The sequence below is a fragment of the Dreissena polymorpha genome, chromosome 7 (assembly GCF_020536995.1).
Source record: "Dreissena polymorpha isolate Duluth1 chromosome 7, UMN_Dpol_1.0, whole genome shotgun sequence".
NCBI lineage: Eukaryota > Metazoa > Mollusca > Bivalvia > Myida > Dreissenidae > Dreissena > Dreissena polymorpha.
Window position 1 is genome coordinate 70544334 of NC_068361.1, and position 27960 is coordinate 70572293.

The following is a 27960-nucleotide window of genomic DNA, read 5'->3' on the forward strand; positions in this document are numbered from 1 at the left end:
TTCAAATTTTGTTTGCCACTTCATATAGATACCATATTTATATCTTTATCTCTGGATTCAAAAAGCATCCACAAATTAAAGAGTCTGATTTAATTCGTTTAAAGAAAACCTTGAATGATTGGTCACAACAGTTCAAAGCAGTTGCAAATGCTGTCCCACAACGTGCTCCGGAATGTAATATGGTTGCCGATATGTTTATATCCTTTTCGGCTACACTGGTTGCTTCTTTTGTTTTCTCAACTGTTAACATTCATTAGTTTATGTTCTATTTTATGACATTTAGATAACAACAGGCGACGTCCAATATGATTTCTATTTGAAAAAAATAAGAAAACAAACTAATTCCTTGATAGCGCAATAGTTGAGTGTCTTTTTGTTGTTTACCCTTATTGACAGTTACTGGTATTGCGTTGAAAAACACACACAATACTTGCAAATTCAATTATTGTTATATAACAGGCCATCTTGCAAGAGATTCATAAAGATACAGAATATTAAATTGTCACCGTTTATTTCCTTATTACTTTTATTAATGGGGGACAAGTTTCCTTTTAGTTACGCCTTATATGTAAATATAGTCCCCTGCTAATGAAAATATCTTTTGGATCTGTATGTCATGTTGACCGGAATTGCAACAACATGAAAATGTATGTGATTCAGACAATGATCCGGGGTTAAAAACCTACAAAATAAAAGGTAATGTCATTGTCATTTTGATTTCTAAAAAGCACGCCCTTGTTCCGAATTTATATTAGCCATCAAGTGTAACGTAATCCAAACACACGACCGTGTTGAGTCCTCCGAGATTCGTCCAAATGTTTTGCAACGGAACATGTTATGTGTTTTGTTTATGTGCTTTGTTTCGAAATACCACAATAGAAGTTATATATTTAAAGCTCGACACGCTTCATACACCTTTATAGATGAATACATTTAATACTTAAGCGATGAATGAATATATTAGTTTTCGTCCTGGGTAACGGAGTAACGGAATGTGCGTTTTATATACGAAAACTAAGCGGGCGGAGAGATCGCGATACGCTTCAATCGATTTAAATCGCTGCCAGGACTAAAACATGTAAAGACAGTGGAAATAAGCAAACATATAACATATATTCACTCCTTTTCGAATTACAATGTCTTTGAAACTGAACGGTTAAGATTATTTACATTAGCAACTCAGCACACAGTCGAATGTTTGCCATTTGCAATTAGTGTTGCGTTGCGTTGAGTAGTAAGACAAACTCTTTTATTCTCTTGAAATAAATGAATAAAATTTCACATGCATCGATTTATAATTATACAAAAGCATTAAAATGAAATATAGAATTTAAAAAAGCTTTCCTTTTCTTCTACAGTATATAAATCGAAATTGTAAGCGGTCGAGTCTGCCAAACAAGTATTAACTTGTATTTACTATGTAACAAACCTTATATGTTATGTCATTTCTTAAACATTTCCTTCTATTCTCCTTCAATGGATAACGAAGATATTTAACATTTTTCACCTGTTGCAGGTTTGCCGTTAGTAAATACATCATCAGTGGAGTAAATATCACATTCGTCCGTTTTTGCTCACTGTTCGCACAAACACTTATTTCGAATGTTTTGAACGCGAAACGTAAGGACATGAAGACAACTTCTCTTGTTTTTGCTGCTCGCATTGAAAGCACGTCAATCACACGTGTAGAGTAATTTATTAAATTTGAAGTAATGAGTCACTACTAATGACCATATTAATGGTGAGAGTGAACATATTAAAGTTGAAAACGAAAACACAATTAATACCAAAACAACATGCATTAGGGACTTCTTAGCGTCAGGTACGAGTTCATTTAATTGATAAAGAACATGTCAACATTACAAAGATTCCCGTAAGAGTTTCCCGATTACTTCGTATGTAAATAACCATCAATCACTGTCATATTATTTGAGAGCGAGATAGGCACCAAGCAACACGGAATACAGCATTGTGTTCAAAAAGCCGAAACCATGATCTGTACAGAGCTTTCTTGTTTGACCTAAAAAAACAAATCCTCCTTTCGGCGGATAAAGTTCAATCAGATAAAGAGCTACCATACGAATACACAGAAATTGTATTATTAATTTAGTAAAATACATTGTATTTATTCAGATTGTGATTAATAGATATTGAAAGTCCTTGATAAACGAGATAAATATAACCACCTGGATACGACAATGAAAAAATATCAACAAGTTGAGTTTTTTGAAACTCTGATCTGATTTTTTATATCCATTTTTAGATTTACTTCAAATTATCTGTCTCGTTATTATTTGAACGATAAATTTATATTGAAAACATATGCATGCGATACTTGTACTTATTTATGTTTTCCATGAAGTGAAGTGTTGGTCCTGTTTGCTGTATTTTTTTATTTTATGTATCAGCGTATTTTCAAGATAATTGTTACAAAAGATCGTCCATTCACAATTCAAATTACTGTGTGGTCTAGTTCGCAATTAAATAAAGCACCTGTGAAGCAGTTCATTTGTAACTGTTTGTAAATTTTAATCGTTTCATTTTAATTAATTAAAAGATGTCACTCGACAACACTTAATTAAGACGGGGTGTGGTAAGCGAACGCAATTCCGGCTTGGGGAGAAAACGTGGATACTATTTCTTTCATTAAATTTAACATGCAGCGTTATAACTGTTTCATTTTTAAATACGATCTTCACTAAAATTGATTTTCCAAATCAAACTAAAAATGTTAAATCCCATAAAGGTATATACTATATAAAAACGTTAAAACTGTTGTGGTAATCCTAATTCAAAATAAAGAAGTGAAACTCCAGCTGCTGGAGCAGTATTGAATGTTCATTAAAAACAATTAGTTGGTCCTTTATTTAAGGCAAGTGAACTATTGCCCAAACAGTACAAAACAGCACAATACAGCACAATACAAACCAACATAAACACAAAATATGAATAAAGCTGGGGCCAAAGACTAATCTGACACTAAATATAAAAAAAAAATGTAGTATAAGGTTTTTAACAACGCAGGAAAGCCTTGTTTTACATCAAAACTTAAAAAGAATCCCGTCAGGCGGGAATACTCCTCCCGCATCAACCCCGTCCGCGGCCCCTATGTTTCTTAGCTTCCTACGAGCCTAAAAGGTGTGCCACTATATTTCTTGGAATGACCATTCTAAGTTACTTACACGATTCCAATCGCATTTGTCGTCGAAAAAACAAGACTCGCATTGCACAACAATGTTTTATTAGAAAATGCAACCAGGAAAGAACCAACGAAGCATGGCCAATGTGAGAAATTATAAATAATTGTACTCTCTTTTTACTAGTATATATACTTTTTAACACTTGTATTTAAATACAATATCTGCATTCCAGATGTATCATAAAAAAGGATTTCAATTTGTATAAGTCTTCAGTTTATACTTGGTTGTTAATTGTTGGTTGTTGATAAGTTATTATCATTTTTTGAAGAAACAATCCCGCGCGACACACCGATAACCAACATGAATGAAATACAATTAAACTATATATAGCAGCATCATTAAATTGTATACATATGTATATAATACATGCATTATATACCATTACATACTTCTATTCTGTCAAAAAACATATGTATATATGTCAAGCAGATATGCGTGAAAACTCTTAAATTTAACAAACCAATATAATATTAAAATATTACCATTAAGTCGAAACATAGAGAAACATAACTAGTGTCTCCTTCTTCACGAAGTGTAGTATGGTGCACGTCTTTATCTTGTTGTTAAAGATGAATCAATGTGCCAGAAAATGAAGTGTATCTTTGCGAATCTGCGTACAACGTGGTCGATCCTGTCGAGCGCACCCAGACCTGGTGTCCCATGGCAACCGATGATGATACCTGCATAGTCACACATGGATAATTAGCAAAACCACCAGCAGGATAATCACTGTGAGATGACCTCTGTAGTGTCTTGCCTTGGTGCACGATTTCAAGGTAAGCATATGTCGTGCCATAAACACAATACTGCGCACTGAACTGATACATTCCAGAGACGGAGGCAGTGGACTTTCCAGTTGAAGAATCATACACTTGACCTTCGTTGACCTCCACCGACGGGAAGACAACATCCTGGTTATATGATAGGTATGTTTTAGAGTTCGTAATTCGCGCACGGAAGTATATTGTAAGGACTTTTAACTGGTCTGAAATAAAGCAAATATATTCTCAACAACACTGTAAAGGCACATAAGATTATGTTTTATGGAGATTATGAAATTCTGTATAAGCTCGCAGATGTTAGATTATTTAGTAAAATAAATGTTGTTTTTAAATATTATTGAGATGGATTATGTAATAATAAATGAGAAAAAAACGCCGTAATTGTTTATTAACTGCAAAAAACACAAACACATTTCAACATCGACATCTTTTACGACGTTATATTTGCATTTATTTGGAAATTATTATTTGTGTGCATATTATACGGAATACCGTTAGTGCCATTGTGGTTACACATTAAAATCCGCAGGGCGACAATGCTATAGTGCGATAGTACGATGGCGACAATGCGATAGAACGATGGCGACAATGCGATAGTGCGATGCCGACACTGCGACAGTGCGGACAATACGATGGCAACAGTGCGATAGTACAATGACCACAATGCGATAAAACGATGCCGACAGTACGACAACACGATGCCGACAGTACGACAACGCGATAGTACGATGGCGACAATACGATAGTCATATCGTATTGTCGCCATCAAATCATCGCATTGTCGGCATCGTACTATCGCGTTATCGTACTGTCGTCATCGTATTATCGCATTGTCGCCATCGTACTATCCTGTTATTGTACTGTCGTCATCGTATAATTGCATTGTCGCCATCGTACTATACCACTGTCGTCATCGTACTGTCGCATTGTCGTATATCGCCTTCCGGTCCACATGCGCACATCGTATTTTTCCTAGATAGAGCCATTTTTAAAAATGCTTTACATTTCGGCATACCTTACATCAATTCTATAACTTAATAAGAATTTGATTTCATTATAACAGTAACCACTTTCAAAGTACATCTTTATAAGGTAATCTGTTTTTTTTCTGCAATACGAATAGTTTGTATACCGGAAGGCGATAGTCGACAATGCGATAGTACGATGGCGACAATGCGATAGTACGATAATACGATGACGACAGTGCGACAAAAACGATGGCGACAATGCGACAGTACGATGACGACAATGCGACAGTGCGACAATACGATGGCGACAGTGCGATAGTACGATGGCGACCATGCGATAATACGATGACGACAGTACGATGACTGTCGCATTGTCGCCATCTTACTACCGCGTTTTCGCATTGTCGCCATCGTTCTATCGCATTGTCGCCATCGTGCTATCGCATAGTCGCCATCGTACTATCGCATTGTCGCCCTCTAGATTTTAATGTGCAACCACGATGGCCCTTACGGTATTCCGTAATATTATGAATATCAATAGTCAAGATAATGACTAAGCCGTACCACTACACTGTATAACGCAATCCTCTTACATCAACATAAATAAGGCTAGCTGAGCCGTTTGCTTTTCAAATTATTATTGAATCAAAATGTGTGCTTAAAAAGGCATTTCAACGGTTAATTAAGACATGTATTTAAACAGCGAATATTTCCCATTTAACCAATATATGTCTTTAGTTACTATGACACATTGAATACTTTTGCATAAGGGAAATCATATTCGTTGTTAAAACAATATGTTTTTATACAAGCCTCTAAAAGGAGTTGGATAGAACTATCATATATTTCGAATAACTAATGAACTAGCTGTTCGAAAAAACAACACTTATCATGGTAGAAAATATTCTAACCCCAATATACTCCGTTTCAACCACTTAGCCTATCAATCGTAATTATTTGAATGAAACAACAATTGGTGAATCAAATGACCAGGGTTGTTTGTTCCGAGATTAAATTGGAATTTTCCAAAATTTATCACAAATCGGGAAAGGTCTATTCACACCTAGCAAAATCGCACTTTTCTATGAGTTAGCCTATTATCAATATATATATATATTCAATATATCAATATATTATGTTACACTGCCTACTACGAGATCTTGTTTTCAATATATTAAACAGTTTCTCTTTAAAATTGCACGCATCGATAGTTTTTGCTCAATATTCTGCATCATTGTATCACCGTAAAGTGTTGGTGGAATGCAATTCCATCCGGGCCCGGCTAGCATAACTGATAGATTTAGGGGATTAATGCTGGTTTAGTGATTGGAAATACCAACATGGTCACATACTTTGTAAATGAATTGGTCATAAGTTTGAGTAAACAAATGTGTACAATAATACAATGCTACGACTGAACAATATCGTATTCCTGTTTGTCTTACACAGTATATAATACACAGAAATAAATGTGGGAAGAGTGTCTATTTTAAGATTGTAAAAATAATATTGTACACAGTCACACACAAAACGCATTTAAAAATGTATGACTAAGAACATGATTCGCATATTAATCATGTCTGTATTGTTGTTTACGTATTATAGTCAGTGTGTGTATCTTGACGAATGTGAACCTTATAATATAACACGGTATTCAAATAAGAATAATCTCATACATTTAACAATAGTCAATCTGTGCATCTATCGATGTAACTGGAGATTTAGTATCATTATATACTTTTCAGTGAAGAAGTATATTTGAACTCTGTATATTTAGGGAAAAAAAATATCAGAGAAATTTTGAGATATTTTCACTGGAATTGTCAGTTACTCCTCTTTACGGGTGTAAATGAGTGGAGAATATTCATATATAAGTGTTAACAAAAATGCATGAAAAATCACGAAAACTAGCATTTAACTACAACGACGTACACATTAGAACTGTGTCACATTTTCCCCATAATACAAGTTGATGAAAAATATGTTTGGCATATTTTACGAGTCATTTTGGTGACTTTATTATACAAAGAACGTGTGGCGTTTTAGTGTATCTTGCGTATTTTAATGTAATTATTGTATGAGGAATTCCGAGTTTCACTTAATTTCACACTCACGAATTACACCATTCAACACCTAAAACATTATTCCGTAGATTAACTACATGTGGATTGTTGTCTTAGTGTTCGAGTCCGTTTTTACGCATTTTAACTATATGTGTATTGATGTTTAAGGGTTCGAGTCTGTTTGTATATCTTGTCGAATGTGAATAGTATACAATCTTCCAGAAATATAATTAGAATATTTTTAACACTCATTAATCTGTGTTTCTTTGTTTGTTAAGTATTATTTAATGCTTTTCAGTAAATTATACGATGTTATTGGTGAAGAAATTAATATCAGTGCAAGAATAAATTATCCAATATCTAATAATTTTCAATTGAATGAATATATACGATAACTCGCAATAAATTGTCATCAACATTAATAGCTTGACCTTTAAAAGCGCCATTTGGATTGCGTCATTATAAACATAGACGTATGACTTTAAACCATATCACGTGTAGTTTTATTTATGTTGTGTATGTGAGCATTCGGTGAATATTTTAGTTGTGGTTGAAGATGATTTATTTTCACGACAATTGTGATCATTTTCTTTGTCTATATTACCACTCCTGAAATAAAATGTGATAATTTATCGCAAGCCACACACAAATAACCTTTCTGTGAGCAACTTTCCAAACAAATCAAAATTAAAACCCACCTATCACATACATGGTATAAACCTGATTTGAATTCGTACCTTTGAGAAGGTGGATTTCCTTTACGAGTTGCTGCACCGCCACTGTAGCATTTGCTTTTATGTCTGAAGCAGCTTTGACCATGGTACCCACACTTGTAGCTAACGTCGAGTTTATATTGTTAGAAGAATTGTTAATAAAATCACTCATTGCAGACTCCATTTCGATTTGCTTCTTTTCAATAACTGCCAAGGTAGACTCCACTTTTACTTTTCCATCTTCTAACCGCTGTAATGCATCCACAACTTTGGCGTTCGTTTTTCTGAAATCACTAAGAGTGGTTTCTAGAGCCAATTCGTTTCTTAAAACTCTTTGTAGTAAACGCTCTCGTAGTCATATTTCGAGCATGCAGGGCTCGATGGCTCTCGTGCACATATGACGACAATCACGTTAAAAAGCAGGCACAAATTCTTCCACTGTAGATGCATAGTGAATATTTGCTACTTTATTCAACAAACTGAACCCGAGAAGTGAAGCCTCGAACGGTCCGATACTATCTGGACTGTTCAGCAACAAACTGGGATATATATCACGACATCGGTTTATTTCGCATAGCGGTATTTTCGACGACTGCGCAGGTTCCGTTGTAAACATACGATCTGCGCATAGTCAGCGGAAGTCAAGTTTCATATATATATTTGATACATACATAATTCATTCAACCATTAACTAATTAACGATTTCATAGCTATACGGACGGTAACTATTTTTTTCGTTCCGATTCGGTGTTCTTATGCCTTTAAATAAATCTATAAAGGTCACCAGTCATGAATTAAGTTTTACTCTATTTTACACCAACTCCAATTTATGACAGATCGTCTGCTTTACACGCACTACACTCCATAGTAGGCACTTGCTATTCATGGTGTAATTGTAGTATACTGTTCAACATAAAAGGGCGACACTAGCTTGAAAATTATTAGCATGGTTTTAATTATTTATGAAGATATTTCATCAGTCAAGAAAGTGTTCACTTGTACATAAGTTTTAAACATATGTATGTTGCAATCATTACGTTCTTTCTAGAGCCCATTCAAGAAAGTATGACACTGGTGTTCTGATTGAGGCATAGCAAGCTGTAATAGAATATGGCATTCCTGTTGATAGAGCAGCAAAGATATTTGCAGCGCCCCAAAACCATATTAAAATATATTATGAAAGGTCAGGGCAAGACAAATGCCCAAACCATGCAAAACAAATACAAAGACCAAGTGAGTTTGGGTCGAACGAGTTAAAACCTTATGTGAATATCCATTTTAAAATGATGAAATATAATAACCTTGTCACTTGGTTTCTGATAAAAAAATATTTACACACTATTTGTTATTGCAAACAAATCTGAATGTTAGCTTTCTGGGACTGCCACTACAGCCGTTTGTGCACGTGGTAAGAGAAATACGATGACATTTCAAAGTTACCTAAATGACAGTTATCTGCATAAAGAGAGTTTTTATGTGAAATATTTAGATTAAAACGAATTGTGCAAATAAAATCCCCAAACAAATCACAATTCAAACATATACAAAGACGCGCACGTCTTTGCAAAATTATGTGCACCGAATGAAAGAATTTGGATAATGTATAGACACAGGCAAGAGATTCAATTGGGCTGAAAAGTGTTCGTGAGACATAGCCGAACTGCAAATCCTGGACAGAGGACCTCTTGTTTTTTTTATGACGCAAACTCTAGCATCCTTCTCATATCACAACTACTTATGAAAGAGTGTAGATGGTTTGATGTAATGAGAATGCCTAGGGTCCATGAAATAGACAAAACAGTTATTTAATGTACAAGGTTGATGATAATGAATGGTGAGCACGGAATATTTAGCTTGTTGTGGTAGAGACAAGTTAAAAAAAACATGTTTTCGTGTCTCAACCATTTCCTTGAATGTCATATCGCAACGAGTATTGCTGCTGCTGCTGACGACGACGACGACGACGACGATGATGATGATGATGATGATGATGGTGATGATGATGATGATGATGATGATGATGATGATGATGGTGATGATGATGATGATGATGATGATGATGATAATGATGATGATGATGATGATGATAATAATGATGATGATGATGATGATTATGATGATGATGATGATGATGATGATGATGATGATGATGATGATGATGATGATGATGATGATGATGATGATGATGATGATGATGATGATGATGATGATGATGATGATGATGATGATGTGATGATGATGATGATGATGATGATGATGATGATGATGATGATGATGATGATGATGATGATGATGATGATAATAATGATGATGATGATGATGATGATTATGATGATGATGATGATGATGATGATGATGATGATGATGATGATGATGATGATGATGATGATGATGATGATGATGATGATGATGATGATAATGATGATGATGATGGTGATGATGATGATGATGATGATGATGATGATGATGATGATGATGATGATGATGATGATGATGATGATGATGATGATGATGATGGTGATGATGATGATGATGATGATGATGATGATGATGATGATGATGATGATGATGATGATGATGATGATGATGATGATGATGATGATGATGATGATGATGATGATGATGATGATGATGATGATGATGATGATGATGATGATGATGATGATTTCATAAAACGTTGTCTTGATGTGGGTCTCGCACAATCTGTGTAAGGGCAATTATGGTCCTGGCACGAAAGGATGTTAAGATAATTATGCGACAATGCAGGTTATCTGAAAGTGTATCGATTCTGAGATGTGAGAGACAAGTTGTAGAAATACAATCAAGAACTCGTCAGAAATTAAGATATGCGTATATCTGTAAGCATCATCCATGTTTTCCAATTTTAAATGCGAAATCATTGGTTACCTCTCTACAAAATGCATACTACTCCCTGAACCATAATTAACAACGCTCCTATCTCTTGGGCGACCTGTTATGTTTAGACATAAAATGACCATTTGTTTTCACAAGCTTTAAAACGAACATTTTGAAACATACGGCACCTCTCGAAGTATTCCAAAAACATGTTTGTATAGCTTCTTTATATTTAATATCGTTAAACATCCATCAAGTTCAAATGAATTTAAAACTCAGTCGCGTCCTTAAGTACTTTAATTTTAACCTTGTAAAGAAATATCGTTGCCCTTATATTTACATGGCATTATATTTTGTAAGGAGTTGCAGCTTATATGTTATAATCATATAATGTTGTTACATATTTGGTTGTAAATTTAATATGTTTGCAACGTTAAATTAAAACGTTTAAGATTTGGAAAGAGAGACATATCATGTAATTCCAAGGAGGGTGTGGCAATTATTTGATGGTTACTTTAACGTTCATATATACCGGACTACTTGACCAGTATTCGGATAACCGGATATTCGTTACCATCCCTAATAAGCAGTACATTTATCCCTAACAAGAATTACATGCGTCCCCTTCCAAGTAGAACCTGAGTCCCCTACCAAGTAATACACGAGTCTCTAACAAGTAGTACATGAGTCCCCTACCAAGTAGTACATGAGTCTCCACGAAGTGGTACATGAGCCCCTTCCAAGTAGTACATGAGTCTCCTACCAAGAAGTACATGAGTCTCTACAAAGTAGTACATAAGTCTCCTAAGATGTAGTACACGAGTCTCTACAAAGTAGTACATGAGTGTCTACAAAGTAGTACATGAGTCTCTACAAAGTAGTACACGAGACCCTACCAAGTGGTACATGAGTCTACTAGCAAGTAATACATGAGTCTCTACCAAGTAGTACATGAGTCCCCTATTAAGTAGTACATAAGTCTCCACGATGTGGTACATGAGATCCTTCCAAGTAGTACATCGGTCCCTGCCAACTAGTACATGAGTCCCTTACCAAGTAGTACATGTGTTCCTACCAAGTAGTACATGTGTCCCTACCAAATAGTACATAAGTATCTACCAATTATGACATGAGTCCCTACCAAATAGTACATGAGTCTCTACCAAGTAGTACATGTGTCCTTACCAAGAAGTACACAAGTCCTGACCAAGTAGTAAATGAGTCTCTACCAAGTAGCAACTGTGTCTTCTACTAAGTTGTAAATTGGATCTACCAAGAATACACGAGTCTGTACCAATGAGTACATGAGTCCCCTCCCATGTAGTACATGAATATCCTACCAAGTAGTACATGAGTCCCTACCAAGTAGTACATGAGTCCCTACCAAGTAGTACATTAGTCCCTACAAAGTAGTAAATGTTTTCCTACCAAGAAAGTACCTGTGTCCCTACCAAATAGTACATGAGTCTCTACCAAGTATAACATGAGTCCCTACCAAGTAGTACATGAGTCCCTAACAAGTAGTAAATGAGTCTCTACCATGTGGTACATTAGTCTCTACCGAGTAGTTCAAGAGTCCCTACCAAGAAGTACACGAGTCTCTACCAAGTATAACATGAGTCCCCTACCAAGTAGTACATGAGTCCCGTACCAAGTAGTACATCCGTTTCAACCAAGTAGTAAATGCGTCGCTACCAAGTAGTACATTTGTCGCTACCAAGTAGTACATGAGTCTCTACCAAGTATTTCACCCGTCGCTACCAAGTTGTACATGCGTCTCTACCAAGTAGTACATGAGTCCCCTACCAAGTAGTACACGAGTCTCTACCAAGTAGGATATTACTTTTCATTGCTCTCACAAACAAGTTTCGTCTTAAAAGAAACTGTATTTGTACTTAGCCTTCTACTAGTGGGATACTTTCACCAGTTTTCAATTAAAGTCATCGCTTACTGTCCCAGACCTACAAGGACAACGGCTACACATAAAAGCCAGCGATAGACTGTGTCGGCTGGGGGCTTATTTCAGCCACCCTGAGAAGAAAGAGACTGATTGCTACACCGAGTATTTGTCAACAAACTGGTAGGGAAGGTTGGTATGACGTGGGACAGTGGCGTATTAGCAGGATATTTGTGTTAAAAATTGAAGATAGAGATAATAATCTGTGTTGTTTGTTTCCCTATCGTTACCACATGATGTTAGTCATGTATGTATTCGTAAGTACATATAACTTTTACATGTATAGTCCCTACGATTTACATATGTGATAATGCACCCATGTATATCATTTGAGCATGCACAAACTGTTGAACAGAGATAACGTAGATTTATATATTTTTCCCAGATAAACAGTTTGTTGCTCTGAACGAATTTCACGATCGCCGTTATTGCGGAATTGTCCGAGGATTCATGATTGGTGTGACGTATATTCTGTGACGAAACTCACTAGTTTAAGTTAGATTCTGTGGATTTTAAGGGTAAGTCGGACGTGGAATTTTATTTAACAGTAAAATATTTTTTTCGCACGAATCAAAAACGTAACTCGGATTGTGTGTTTGTAATGCATAGTTGTAAACTTCGATGGGAATAAAATAACCCGAATTCATGACATCTTATCAACTGAGCTGTCTTCAAATTACCATGTAATGTTTGCTTATTAATACTATATCTATGTTTAGTAACTCTCAGTGTCAGGCGCGGGCATGAACAAATATGCATATCTGTATTAAACAGCGATAAGTTATTCAAAATGTCCTTCACTAGATACCAAATGATAAACAGCTTCTTCGACCATTAATTTGACTGACATATAGTATTGTGAGTAATCATGCGCTACGTTATCCATCTTGATCCTATTCCGCAGATAAAATAATCTGAAGACAGATACAATGCGGATCAAACACGATCGGTTGTCCAAAGATCATAGGTCGCTATACTGATGGTGGGCAAAGGACACCTTTTCCTTTCCACGATGCACTGTTGGTGAGATAACATCGATAAGTGTCACATGGGAATGAAACAAATATGACAACTCAACCGGTTTGACTATTGACGTTTCTTGACCTGAGTTTTAAAATTTGATAACGACTTGTTTTAATGTCTGAAACAAGCATAAGTATATTGTATTTCTCGCCCATACTTAACTATGTTTTTGATAGGGGAGATTCTTTTTAAGTATTTGCCTTTTCTTTGTTCTAGAAAAAATCAAGTGTATGGTATCCTTTTTCTTAGTGCAATGACTGTAGTCTGATATATTTATTTGGGGTCATTAAATATCCAGTTGATGTAAGAGACTGAAATACCGATATCATAATGTCATTTTTTTGCGCAAAACTTCAGACATGTCGTTCGATATGGCTGTAAAAGAGTCCTGAACACATTTTAAATGGCAGACTATTTTTGGCACTTACATAGTGCAATAAAAAAGTAAATCTGAATTTTGACCTCCCAAAAAAATTAAGTTGAAATTTATTCAGCAACATCACCCAGTACAATTATACCATTGAAGAGATAATAAAAAAATTAATAATTTTGTTTAGAAACGTTTTGCTACATTATCACACAAAGGGTAAACTTTTTGTTTAGCAACACTTTATGTGAAGTTGTCAGAAAGTACAAAGCTTTGTTGAAAACTTTATTTCAGCAACTTTACCCAAACAATAAAAAATATCGGCTCTATCCACGCCATAACAAGTATTTTGTTCTTAAATTCTCTTTAGTTTTTCACGCTGGACCAGGAATGCATATATAGTCTCATCACGTTCGAGCAACGGCTAAAGATGTGTCAGAACAGCGGTATTCCCGCAGACCTCGAAACCATTATCAATTCCATGTAAGATCAATGTTTAAAATTAAAAAATGGGGTGAGGAACAAATGGCTGGTATTTAAGGGTTCTCTTCCAGAGATTTCAGGTCGCATTCATTGGTTTTGTCTGCTTGTGTAGCAACATTTTGTTTTCTTGCATCAGTTAAATAGAATGTAAGTGTTATTAAATAATATATATAATTTAACAGGTTTTTAGCCAAGTAGAAAATCCTGGTTACAAGATTAGGTTATGATTTGTGTTGACGGGCGAGACTCCGGCATGACACCTAGCATGGGGCTGTATTTTGGGCTTGTCTGGTCGAGGGCAAGGTTAATGTAACTAAATAAAGAAATACTTTTTTCCGCCCAGTGATAAGAATTGGGATGAAAGTAATGCATTGAAAGTTTGTCAGATCAATGTCATGGACATTGTTATTAAAATAAGAAAATATATTTCTACTCAATAACTTTAGTTTGGTAATGTGCTGAAATTTTATGCGTAGAAAGCTTACTTGCAGATCTAGCTTGAGAGTCTATTTTGGGCAAGTTGGGATTTTTTTGTGTTGGTAGCTTACCGGAAGACCCTGTTTAGGATTGCATTTGCTGCCAGTCAAAGCCATAGTCACATTTTCCAAAAAATACAAAAAATATTTCCGCTCAATAATTTGAGTTTTGCTGGGGGCATTGTGCTTAAATGTCGTGTTTATGTAGCTTGCATGCAGACCTAGTTTGGGATTTCACAATTAATTAGATTAAATGAATAACATTTGAACACCTAGTTTGTGGGGTTTTCATAATTTGTGTTGTTTTATATTGACTACAAATATGATATTACTAATTTTAACACACACGGTTTTCATGAAAACAAAAACAGATTAATCATGCATCCCATGGGATGTAAATGTAAAATATGACAGTGTCCTGGCTCACACATGAGTGGTATTTGAAGCAGAAAATAGAATCCTGTAAATCCCTGCATTCATATTCAGGTATGCAGGGTTGGACAAATGACAAATCTGAACAACATGGACTTCTTATGTCTATCTGTTTTATATTTTAACAACCAAAACATTTATGTTGCAAGGTTTAGACAAGAAATCTCCCAACACCAGAGACTTTTTTGTAGTTTGTATTCCACTAATGATTATGCACAAATAAAACGGGCCCTATGTTGTACAAAACGATGTTGTCTGGGTTCCATGTGGTACCTAGAATAGCATATTCCACATGATGCTTTCTTTGTTCCATGTGGTACTTAGAGTAGTACGTACCACATGATGCTGTCTTTGTTCCATGTTGTACGTAGAGTAGAACGTACCACACGATGTTGCCTTGGTTCCATATGGTACTTAGAGAAGTACGTACCACATATTGTCGTCTTGGTTCCATGTGGTACTAAGAGTAGAACGTACCACACGATGTTGTCTTGATTCCATGTGATACTAAGAGTAATACGTTCCACACGCTGTTGTCTTGGTTCCATGTGTAATTAGAGAAGTACGTAACATATTATGTCGTCTCGGTCCCATGTGGTACTTAGAGCAGTACGTATCACATGATGTTGTCTTGGTTCCATATGGTTCTTAGAGTAGTACGTACCACACGATGTTTTCTTGGTCCCATGTGGTACTTAGTGTGGCACGGACTACACGATGTTGTCTTGGTTCCATGTTATACTTAGAGAAGTACGTACCACACGATGTTGTTTTGGTTCCATGGGGTACTTAGAGAAGTACGTATCACATGATGTTGTCTTGGTTCCATGTGGTACTTAGAGTAGTACGTTCCACACGATGTTGTTTTGGTTCCATGTACTGAGAGTAGTACAATCAAGATCGCCATGGCTACGGGACTCATGTACTACTTGGTGGGGGACTCATGTACTACTTGGTAGAGACTCGTGTACTTCTTGGTAGGGACTCATGAACTACTCGGTAGAGACTAATGTACCACATGGTAGAGACTCATTTACTACTTGGCAGGGACTCATGTACTACTTGGTAGGGACTCATGTTATACTTGGTAGAGACTCATGTACTATTTGGTAGGGACACAGGTACTTTCTTGGTAGGAAAACATTTACTACTTTGTAGGGACTAATGTACTACTTGGGAGGGGCCTCATGTACTACTTGGTAGGGACTCATGTACTACTTGGTAGGATATTCATGTACTACATGGGAGGGGACTCGTGTACTACTTGGTAGGGACTCATGTACTACTTGGTAGGATAGACTCATGTACTCATCGGTACAGACTCGTGTATTCTTGGTAGATCCCATTTACAACTTGGTAGAAGACTCAGTTGCTCCTTGGTAGAGACTCATTTACTACTTGGTAAGGAATTGTGTACTTCTTGGTAGGAACTCATGTACAACTTGGTAGAGACTCATGTACTATTTGGTAGGGACTCATGTACTACTTGGTAGATACTTATGTACTATTTGGTAGGAACACATGTACGACTTGGTAGGAACACAAGTACTACTTGGTAGGTGACTCATGTACTACTTGGCAGAGACCGATGTACTACTTGGTAGGGAATCATCTACTACTTGGTAGAGACTCACGTACTACTTGGTAGGGACTCATGTTACTACTTGGAAGGATCTCATGTACCACTTCGTGGAGACTTATGTATTACTTAATAGGTGACTCGTGTACTACTTGGTAGAGACTCATGTATTACTTGGTAGTAGAGTCATGTACTACTTGGTAGGGTTTCGTGTACTATTTTGTAGAGACTTCAGTACTACTTCTTAGGAGACTCATGTACTACTTTTTAAAGACTCATGTACTTCTTGGAAGAGGCTCATGTACCACTTTGTTGAGACTCATGTACTACTTGGTAGGGGACTCATGTACTACTTGTTAGAGACTCATGTATTACTTAGTAGGGGACTCAAGTTCTACTTGGAAGGGGACGCATGTAATTCTTGTTAGGGATAAATGTACTGTTTTTATAGATAGTAATGAATATCCGGTTATCCGAATACTGGTCAAGTAGTCCGGTATATATGAAAGTTAAAGTAACCATCAAATAATTGCCACACTCTCCTTGGAATTACATGATATGTCTCTCTTTCCAAATCTTTAACGTTTTAATTAAGCGTTGCAAATATATTAAATTTACAACCAAATATGTAACAACATTAAATGATTATAACATATAAGCAGCAACTCCTTACAACATATAATGCCATGTAAATATAAGGGCAACGATATTTCTTTACAAGGTTAAAATTTAAGTACTTAAGGACGCGACTGAGTTTTAAATTCATTTGAACTTGATGGATGTTTAACGATATTAAATATAAAAAAACTATACAAACATGTTTTTGAATACTTCGAGAGGTGCCGTATGTTTCAAAATGTTCGTTTTAAAGCTTGTGAAAAGCTCATTGATAGTCAGTTAGCTGCAGTCTACATATTCTCAATGATAGTCGGTAAGCTGCAGTGTACATCTTCTCAATGATAGTCAGTAAGCTGCAGTCTACATCTTCTCATTGATAGTCAGTAAGCTGCAGTGTACATCTCCTCATTGATAGTCAGTAAACTGCAGTGTACATCATCTCATTGATAGTCAGTAAGCTGCAGTCTACATCTTCTCATTGATAGTCAGTAAGCTGCAGTGTACATCTTCTCATTGATAGTCAGTAAGCTGCAGTGTACATCTTCTCATTGATAGTCAGTAAGCTGCAGTGTACATCTTCTCATTGAAAGTCAGTAAGCTGCAGTGTACATCTCCTCATTGATAGTCAGTAAGCTGCAGTCTACATCTCCTCATTGATAGTCAGTAAGCTGCAGTGTACATCTCCTCATTGATAGTCAGTAAGCTGCAGTGTACATCTCCTCATTGATAGTCAGTAAGCTGCAGTCTACATCTTTTCATTGATAGTCAGTAAGCTGCAGTCTACATCACCTCATTGATAGTCAGTAAGCTGCAGTGTACATCTCCTCATTGATAGTCAGTTATCTGCAGTGTTCATCTTCTCATTGATAGTCAGTTATCTGCAGTGTTCATCTTCTCATTGATAGTCAGTAAGCTGCAGTGTACATCTTCTCATTGATAGTTAGTAAGCTGCAGTCTACATCTCCTCATTGATAGTCAGTAAGCAGCAGTCTACATCTCCTCATTGATAGTCAGTAAGATGCAGTCTACATCTCCCCATTGATAGTTAGTACGCTGTAGTCTACATCTCCCCATTGATAGTCAGTTAGCTGCAGTCTACATCTCCTCATTGATAGTCAGTTAGATGCAGTTTACATCTCCCAATTGAAAGGTAGTACGCTGCAGTTTACATCTCCCCATTGATAGTCAGTAAACTGCAGTCTACATCTCCTCATTTATAGTCAGTTAGCTGCAGTGTACATCTGCTCATTGATAGTCAGTAAGCTGCAGTGTACATCTTCTCATTGATAGTCAGTAAGCTGCAGTCTACATCTCCTTATTGATAGTCAGTTATATGCAGTCTACATCTCCTCATATTGATAGTCAGTTAGCTGCAGTCTACATCTCCTCATTGATAGTCAGTAAGCAGCAGTCTACATCTCCTCATTGATAGTCAGTTAGCTGCAGTCTACATCTCCTCATTGATAGTCAGTTAGCTGTAGTGTACATCTCCTCATTGATAGTCAGTAAGCTGCAGTCTACATCTCCTCATTGATAGTCAGTAAGCTGTAGTGTACATCTTCTCATTGATAGTCAGTAAGCTGCAGTCTACATCTTCTCATTGATAGTCAGTAAGCTGCAATGTACATCTTCTCATTGATAGTCAGTTAGCTGCAGTCTACATCTTCTCATTGATAGTCAGTAAGCTGCAGTCTACATCTCCTCAATGATAGTCAGTAAGCAGCAGTCTACATCTCCCCATTGATAGTCAGTAAGCTGCAGTGTACATCTTCTCATTGGTAGTCAGTAAGCAGCAGTCTACATCTCCCCATTGATAGTCAGTAAGCAGCAGTCTACATCTTCTCATTGATAGTCAGTAAGCTGCAGTCTACATCTCCTCATTGATAGTCAGTAAGCAGCAGTTTACATCTTCCCATTGATAGTCAGTAAGCTGCAGTCTACATCTCCTCATTGATAGTCAGTAAGCTGCAGTGTACATCTCCTCATTGATAGTCAGTAAGCTGCAGTGTACATCTTCTCATTGATAGTCAGTTAGCTGCAGTCTACATCTCCTCATTGATAGTAAGTAAGCTGCAGTCTACATCTCCTCATTGATAGTCAGTAAGCAGCAGTCTACATCTCCTATTGATAGTCAGTAAGCTGCAGTCTACATCTCCTCATTGATAGTCAGTAAACTGCAGTCTACATCTCCTCATTGATAGTCAGTAAGCTGCAGTGTACATCTCCTCATTGATAGTCAGTTAGCTGCAGTCTACATATTCTCATTGGTAGTCAGTAAGCTGCAGTCTACATCTCCTCAATGATAGTCAGTTAGCTGCAGTCTACATCTCCCCATTGATAGTCAGTGAGATGCAGTCTACATCTCCCCATTTATAGTCAGTAAGCAGCAGTCTACATCTCCTCATTGAGTGTTCAACGGGAGCTATTGTGATCACCCAATGTCCATCGTCATGCAGTGTGCGTCGTCAATGTTTCGTTATCACTCTATTGGCCATATTTTTCCTCTATCCTTAATAACACTTGTTCAAAATGTTTGCCTGGACAATATATAGGTCGAGTTCAAATTTGGAAAATGTCTGTCTGAAAACTAGGTTACGAAGTCAAATCGTAGAAAAACCTTGTAACCACTCTAGAGGCCACATTTATGACACAATCTTGATGAAACTTTCTTAGAATGTTAAGCTTAACAATTTCTAAGCAGAATTTGAATCTGGTTAATATATGTCCAAACACTAGGTCAGTCGGTAAAATAATTGAAAAACTTTGTTACCACTTTAGAGTCTACATTTATGACTCAATTTGGATAAAACTTGATCAACATATTTATCTTGACAATATCTTGGCTCAGTTCGAATCTGGGTCATGTTCGTCAAGAAACTTATTCACCGGTTCAAATCTTTAAGAATAAGAAAAGTCTTACCACTTTAGAGATTACATTTATGCCTCAGTCTTGATGAAACTTGGTCAGATTGTTTATCTGGACTATGAAGGCCATGATTGAATCTTGATCAAGTGGGTTAAAAACTTGATCACCAGGTATAGACTTAAACAATTGGCGTCGGTGAACTCAGGAGAGTGAGGCCCATCATAGCCCGTTTGTTTTCTGCTGGACTTCACTTACACATCTGCTATATGTTGGTTGATTTCGTACCATAGAGGGTGGTGTCAAACCTCACCCAGTGCCAGGCCAAGTAGGGAACACAACTCCAGGAAAGAAGAACTCACCCGCCACAAATTCGTCACAGTTTGGGGCTTCTTCCTCTGGAACAAGTTTGCGAAAGGGCCGAGGCAAGGGCTTAAAAGGCAGAGGTATGTCTAGGGAAACTGAAAAAATGGAATGGCTATTTTTGTATGAACCATGCAGTTCAATAAGGATCTTCTACCAGTAAACAACTTCTGAAGTGAAAAAAATGTGAGCTGAATGGTTACTAATTCAGATATGATTTGAATGTTATCCTTTTGTTTCTCTCTGTATGCTTTTAGATGATATTGTTTCATTCCGCTGTGAGACTACTGTATGCTAATGTACTTAGATCAATTATGGTCTGATTTGTGATGTTTCAGGTGGGCGTGGTTTAAGTGGCCGGGCAGGGCCTGTGGGTGTTGTCAGGGGCAGGACGAGAGGGATAGCCATCTCGACCCGGTCCACCCTTCACAGGGGACACTACTCACCTGGGGTAAGTAGCCACTATCAATATGTAGGGTTCAAAGAATCAACTAAACACAGAACACATTGCATTCTTTCATTTGAAACCGTTTTTATGCCCACCTCCCCCCCCCATTTGAAGAAGAGGAGGTTTATTGTTTTGCTGGATGTCGGTCAGTCTGTCGGTCGGTCTGTCTGTCTGTCGGTAAACCAGTGCGTTTCCGATTAATAAATTGTGAACCAATTGACCTATTGACTTGATACTTCACATGTGCATTGGCCTTGGACAGTAGATGACTCCTATTGAAATTGGGGTCACTTGGTCAAAGGTAAAGGTCACTGTCTCAAAAAGTGTGAAAATCGTTTTTGATCAATAACTCGTCAATCAATTGACCGATTGACTTGATATTTTTTCACATGTGCATTAACCTTGGACAGTAGATGACCCCTTTTGAAATTGGGGTCACTCGGTCAAAGGTCAAGGTCACTGACGCAATAAGTGTGAAAATAGTTTCCGATCAATAACTTGTCAAACAATTTACCGATTGACTTGATACTAAACATGTGCATTGGCCTTGGACAGTAGATGACCCCTTTTGAAATTTGGGTCACTGGGTCAAAGGTCAAGGTCACTAACACAATGAGTGTGAAAATGAAGTCCCTGTTTGGGAAGCATATGTCTCCGACCGCGGAACTCTTGTTTTAATAATGACACTGCTAGAAGTTCCTAAATGAATTAATAAACAAGATATATCAAAGCTGTTTGTTTTTAAATTGTAAGATGTCTCAAACATAACTTAAAACATTCCTCCCATAAATGGTTGACTTACTATGACACCTTTTAATGATAGTTGGATGAACAGATGAGCTGATGTTTGTCTGCAAGTAGGAAGACTATGTTCATTTTCTTTTTAGCTCACCTGAGCAAAACGTGCTCATGGTGAGCTATTGTGATCGCCTTTTGTCCGTCGTGCGTCGTGCGTCGTGCGTCGTGCGGCGTCAACATTTACCTTGTTAACACTCTAGAGGCCACATTTATTGTCCAATCTTCATGAAACTTAGTCAGAACATGTGTCCCAATAAAATCTTGGACGAGTTTGAAAATGGTTCCGGTTGGTTGAAAAACATGGCCGCCAGGGGGCGTGGCAGTTTTCCTTATATGGTTTTTGTAAAACCTTGTTTACACTCTAGAAGTCACATTTTTAGTCCAATCTTTATGAAACTTTGTCAGAACATGTGTCCCAATAATATCTTGGAAGAGTTCGAAAATGGTTCCGGTTGGTTCAAAAACATGGCTGCCAGGGGGCGTGGAAGTTTTCCTTATATGGCTATAGTAAAACCTTGTTAACACTCTAGAAGTCACATTTTTAGTCCAATCTTCATGAAACTTGGTCAAAACACGTGTCCCAATAATATCTGGGACGAGTTCGAAAATGGTTCCAGTTGAATGACAAACATGGCCGCCATAGGGCGGGGCAGTTTTCCTTATATGGCTTTACTGTATAGTAAAACATTGTTAACACTCTAGAAGTCACATTTGTTGTCCAATTCTCATGAAAATTGGTCAGAATATTTGTACTAATAATATCTGGGCTGAGTTTGAAAATGGTTGAGATTTGTTAAAAAACATGGCCGCAAGGGAGCGTGGCATTTATCCTTATATGGCTATGTAGTAAAACCTTGTTAACACTCTAGATGCACATTTATTATCCAATCGTTATGAAACTTGATCAGAACATTTGTTCTAACAATACCTCGGCTTATCTTGAAAATGGTTATGGTTCTTTGAAAAACATGGCCGCCGGGGGGGGGGGCAGTTGTCCTTATATGGCTATAGTGAAAACTTGTTGCATGAAACTTGGTCAGAACATTTGTCCAAATGAAATTTTGGCAGAAATTGAAACTGGGTCATATGAGCTCAAAAACTCGGTCACTAGGTCAAATATAAAAAAAACATGTTAAAAGTCACTTTTTTGGTCCAATCTTCGTGAATCAGCTTGCATTTTTTTCAGAATAGTCTAGTTCCTTTGGCTTTTAGGTGAGCGCCTTAGGGCCTGATGGCCCTCTTGTTTAAGTTCATCCTCAAAGATGACATCACAATTTTTATACCCCCGAACCAGCGGTTCTGGGGGCATATTAAAACGGCACCGTCTGTCTGTAAGTTAGTTAGTCCGTCCGTCCGGATTAGTTTCCGCTAAATAAGTCAAGCAATTGTCATCAGATCTTCACCAAACTTCACGAAAATGTGTAAGGCAATAACATCTAGGTCAAGTTCGATAATCAGCAAAGTTAACCTAGACACTCCTGAGTTACGGCCCATTATTCATCGTAAAATTGTGTTTTATCTCGTTTCCGCTCAATAACTTAAGCCAATGTCATAGGATCTTCGCAACACTTCACGAAAATGTGTAAGGCAATAATGTGATGTCAAGTTTGATAATCGGCCAAATTGACCAAGACACTCCTGAGTTACGACCCTTGAATCATTGAAAAATTGCGTTTGTTCTCGTTTCCGCTCAATAACTCTAGCAATTGTCATTGTATCTTCACAATACTTCATGAAAATGTGAAAAGCAATAACATCTAGGTCAAGTGTGATAATCAGCCAAATTGACCCACACTCTTCTGAGTTCCGACCCTTGAATCATCAAAAAATTGCGTATTTTCTCGAAATTAATTTTAAATGTTTTGAAATGGCCAAATTAACCTTATCCACTCTCTAACTCAAATATTTTAAATCGAATCATCATGCAACTAGGTGATCATGTGTATGGGCATGGTATCTCTTCCAAACTTGATAACCAGTCAGTTTAGCAATTCAAAATTATTGCTGAAAGAATGATAAAACATGGATGGAATAACCCTGTCAGCTCACTCTATCAAGATTAATGTAACCAACACCTTTAAAAGGACTTCTATTGTGACAAGTTGTTACTCTAGTCTGATTATCAGGGAGGTCAATTCAAGGACCTGCACTCCCCACACGGTCAATTTGAGGCGGACTTTAGGACCAGAAAGCATGACAAGTTCAGCAGGACGCAGTTTGAACCCCAGAGGGATGCATGGATTCATGGACCCCATGATGACAGGCGACAGAAGGAAGACAGGTGGCGCAGTCCCTCACGTTTTGAACACAACAAACAGAGACGGTAAGATACCATGTCTTGAGTTGTTTACTGTGAAGAAAAAAAGCAAGTTCAAATATGGCTGAAGTTAATTTTTAAGTTTTGTTTGCTTTAAGTTCGGTTCAGAACTAAACAATGAATGTGTTGTTGTGCATGTGGGTAGTGTGTGATGCCTGTGCGCCTATTTCAGGTCAGCCAGTGAGTCTGATGAGACAAGGGCCACGCTGGAGGCAATGAAGTCCAAACTAGAGAACATGGAACGCAAACTGTGAGTGTACATCATAGTCTTGGAACATCATTTTACACAATAACAATTCCTTGTTCATATTTGTTAAGGTCCCAGATACAATCTCATGTCTACTTGTTAAGGTCCCAGATACAATCTCATGTCTACTTCCATTAAGGTCCCAGATACATTATCATGTCTACTTCCATTAAGGTCCCAGATACAATCTCATGTCTACTTCCAGTCCCAGATACAATCTCATGTCTACTTCCAGTCCCAAATACAATTTCATGTCTACTTCCAGTCCCAGATACAATCTCATGTCTACTTCCAGTCCCAGATACAATCTCATGTCTACTTCCATTAAGGTCCCAGATACAATCCCATGTCTACTTCAATTAAGGTCCCAGATACATTCTCATGTCTACTTCCATTAAAGTCCTAGATACAATCTCATGTCTACTTCCATTAAGGTCCAAGATACAATCTCATGTCTACTTCCAGTCCCAGATACAAGCTCATGTCTACTTCCAGTCCCAGATACAATCTCATGTCTACTTTCAGTCCCAGATACAATATCATGTCTACTTCCAGTCCCAGATACAATCTTATGTCTACGTCCAGTCCCAGATACAATCTCATGTCTACTTCCATTAAGGTCCCAGATACAATCTCATGTCTACTTCCAGTCCCAGATACAATCTCATGTCTACTTCCAGTCCCAAATACAATTTCATGTCTACTTCCAGTCCCAGATACAATCTCATGTCTACTTCCAGTCCCAGATACAATCTCATGTCTACTTCCATTAAGGTCCCAGATACAATCCCATGTCTACTTCAATTAAGGTCCCAGATACATTCTCATGTCTACTTCCATTAAAGTCCTAGATACAATCTCATGTCTACTTCCATTAAGGTCCAAGATACAATCTCATGTCTACTTCCAGTCCCAGATACAAGCTCATGTCTACTTCCAGTCCCATATACAATCTCATGTCTACTTTCAGTCCCAGATACAATCTCATGTCTACTTCCAGTCCCAGATACAATCTTATGTCCACGTCCAGTCCCAGATACAATCTCATGTCTACTTCCATTAAGGTCCCAGATACAATCTCATGTCTACTTGGTCCCAGATACAATCTCATGTCTACTTCCAGTCCCAGATGCAATCTCATGTCTACTTCCAGTCCCAGATAAAATCTCATGTCTACTTCCAGTCCCAGATACAATCTCATGTCTACTTCCATTAAGGTCCCAGATACAATCTCATGTCTACTTACATTAAGGTCCCAGATACAATCTCATGTCTACTTCCATTAAGGTCCCAGATACAATCTCATGTCCACTTCCATTAAGGTCCCAGATACAATCTCATGTCTACTTCCATTAAGGTCCCAGATACAATCTCATGTCTACTTCCATTTAGATCCCAGATACAATCTCATGTCTACTTCCATTTAGGTCCCAGATACAATCTCATGTCTACTTCCATTTAGGTTCCAGATACAATCTCATGTCTACTTCCATCAAGGTCCCAGATACAATCTCATGTCTACTTTCATTTTGAGGGTCAATTGCACTGACACTCATGTCTCTGTAAAGTGTCTTGATTTGTTAAGTTTTGTTGTTTAGATTTTAAAGTTATTGTTACCCAATCTGTTGTTTCATTTTCCCTATCATATATGTATGTTTGATATGATGTTAGCAAGCACTTGTTTACTGCAGCGCTGACAAGGGTGGCTCTATTCTTCCGTCTATTGATGTCAACAAGGACCCTTTTCCTGAGAAGAAGAGAGGTCAGGGTGCGAGGGGTCAGTCAGCAGGCAGGAAATGGGGGCGGGGTCGGGGGGCAGGTCAGCCCTTCCAGCAGTCCAAACAGCAAGGGTATGAATCCAAACAGCAGGGGTATGAGTCCAAACAGCAATGGTTCCAGTCAAAACAGCAGGGGTATGAGTCCAAACAGCAAGGATTCCAGTTCAAACAGCAGGGGTATGAGTCCAAACAGCAAGGGTATGAGTCCAAACAGCAGGGATATGAGTCCAAACAGCAAGGGTACAAGTCCCCCAGGCAACACAGTCCGGGTCAAAGGTTCAAACAGGAACAAGTTTCCACCAAACCATCAAACCAGACTTTCAACTGGTCTGGCTCCAATGACCAGGATCTCTTGCCTGACAGACAGTGGGGTCAGCCAGCATTGGGGAAGTTTGAACCTTCCTGGTCATATGATCATGGCCTGGTTGCGGGTGAACCCAGAGCAGCTTCAGGTCAGGGTCAGCTGGGAAGGGGTTCAGGTGGTGCTGGGAGAGATGGGGGCAACCGTGGACGTGGAAAAGCACGCAACAAGTCCGATGGAAAGCTGATAATTTCACTCTGGACTACCAGCAGGCGTCACCAAAGCGTCAGTATTCTGAGGGAAATTTCAAAGGTAACGACATTGGTTTTAGTCCTTTAAAGAAATACACTATGTTCTTCACATAATGAAGTTAACAAACTATTATGTTACAGTGTTCTGTTGTTGGTTTTATCAAAATATCAATTACAATCATGTGCCTAACACATACATGTTTGCTGCAGACGACAGCGTCCAATACAGTGCTGTTGACCTGTGGCAGCAGGAGCGCTACCCCAACATGCAGTACGACAAGACACTGAGTCAGGGAGATGGGGGTCAGGGCAGGGAGCACACATATCCCCCCTCACCGTACCAGGACCTGGGGTTCGCTGCCCCGAACACCAGCTACTATCAACAGTACTGAGACATTAGTGACCAGAGATGATATTCACATTATTACTGTGAAACCAATATTATTCGTCGGGCAATATTTGTTGTGGATTTTCGTGGATCCTTTCAACCATGAAATCAAAATTAATGTCAAATGAACGTTCAAATCCATCGTCTTATATCAGACACAAAACAAAAGTCCACAAATGAAAACACTTTCTGCTTGTATTGAATTTTTCATTTAAAGGAGCTCTCTTCCTTACAAAAATTCAGAGTTGGCAGAATATGTTGTTTAAGAAATAATTCGTGAACGTTATAGTTTGTTACCACGGCCGGAAGTTTAGATGCGTAGGGATTAAATCACGAGTGCGAAGCACGAGTGATTTGAAACCACGCATCTTAACTAAAGATTTATACAATGTATCTTTTTTTCTTGTGTACTATTTTATGTGAAGTTTCGCTCATAAAAATGACTTTCGGCTGTTCTGTCGATCAGATCTCCGCCCTCAATAACAGCCAAACTGGATGGAAAAAAACGTATCATTTCTCCCATTTGCTAAAAAAGAACAACAACAACTTGTGTAAACATACATATTAACATTGTACACTTTAAATTAACACAAGGGTGTTGCAGCTACAACTACATGTATAACAACACGTAATATGTTACAATTATTACGCTGGTGGAAAATGTATCGGAATGTTTTGTTTAGTTACAG

General features: G+C 37.6%; 2 protein-coding genes across 2 annotated transcripts; one reads left to right on the forward strand and one right to left on the reverse strand.

Moving 5' to 3' along the window:
• Window positions 1–2753: 2753 nt before the first annotated feature.
• LOC127838689 (uncharacterized) lies at window positions 2754–8555 on the reverse strand. The gene is made up of 2 exons (XM_052366573.1): window positions 7751–8555; window positions 2754–4185 (listed from the first exon to the last, which is right to left on the reverse strand). The coding sequence occupies exons 1-2, from the start codon at window positions 7908–7910 to the stop codon at window positions 3764–3766; spliced, it is 582 nt and encodes a 193-aa protein (XP_052222533.1). The 5' UTR covers window positions 7911–8555; the 3' UTR covers window positions 2754–3763.
• Window positions 8556–12926: 4371 nt separating this feature from the next.
• On the forward strand, window positions 12927–27560 carry LOC127838686 (uncharacterized). Its single transcript, XM_052366567.1, has 7 exons — window positions 12927–13057; window positions 20674–20826; window positions 21082–21194; window positions 24116–24312; window positions 24479–24556; window positions 26245–26944; window positions 27094–27560. The coding sequence occupies exons 5-7, from the start codon at window positions 24522–24524 to the stop codon at window positions 27169–27171; spliced, it is 813 nt and encodes a 270-aa protein (XP_052222527.1). The 5' UTR covers window positions 12927–13057; window positions 20674–20826; window positions 21082–21194; window positions 24116–24312; window positions 24479–24521; the 3' UTR covers window positions 27172–27560.
• The last annotated feature ends 400 nt before the right edge of the window (window positions 27561–27960 follow it).

Bases quoted from the DNA above. Each gene is read 5' to 3' on its own strand.
- LOC127838689 (XM_052366573.1), bottom strand. From the start codon at position 7,910: ATGGAGTCTGCAATGAGTGATTTTATTAACAATTCTTCTAACAATATA. The intron at 4,186-7,750 runs GTACGAATTCAA...GCTTTATTTCAG, and splicing joins GGAAATCCACCTTCTCAAAG to ACCAGTTAAAAGTCCTTACA.
- LOC127838686 (XM_052366567.1), top strand. From the start codon at position 24,522: ATGAAGTCCAAACTAGAGAACATGGAACGCAAACT. The intron at 24,557-26,244 runs GTGAGTGTACAT...TGTTTACTGCAG, and splicing joins GAGAACATGGAACGCAAACT to CGCTGACAAGGGTGGCTCTA. The intron at 26,945-27,093 runs GTAACGACATTG...TGTTTGCTGCAG, and splicing joins TTCTGAGGGAAATTTCAAAG to ACGACAGCGTCCAATACAGT.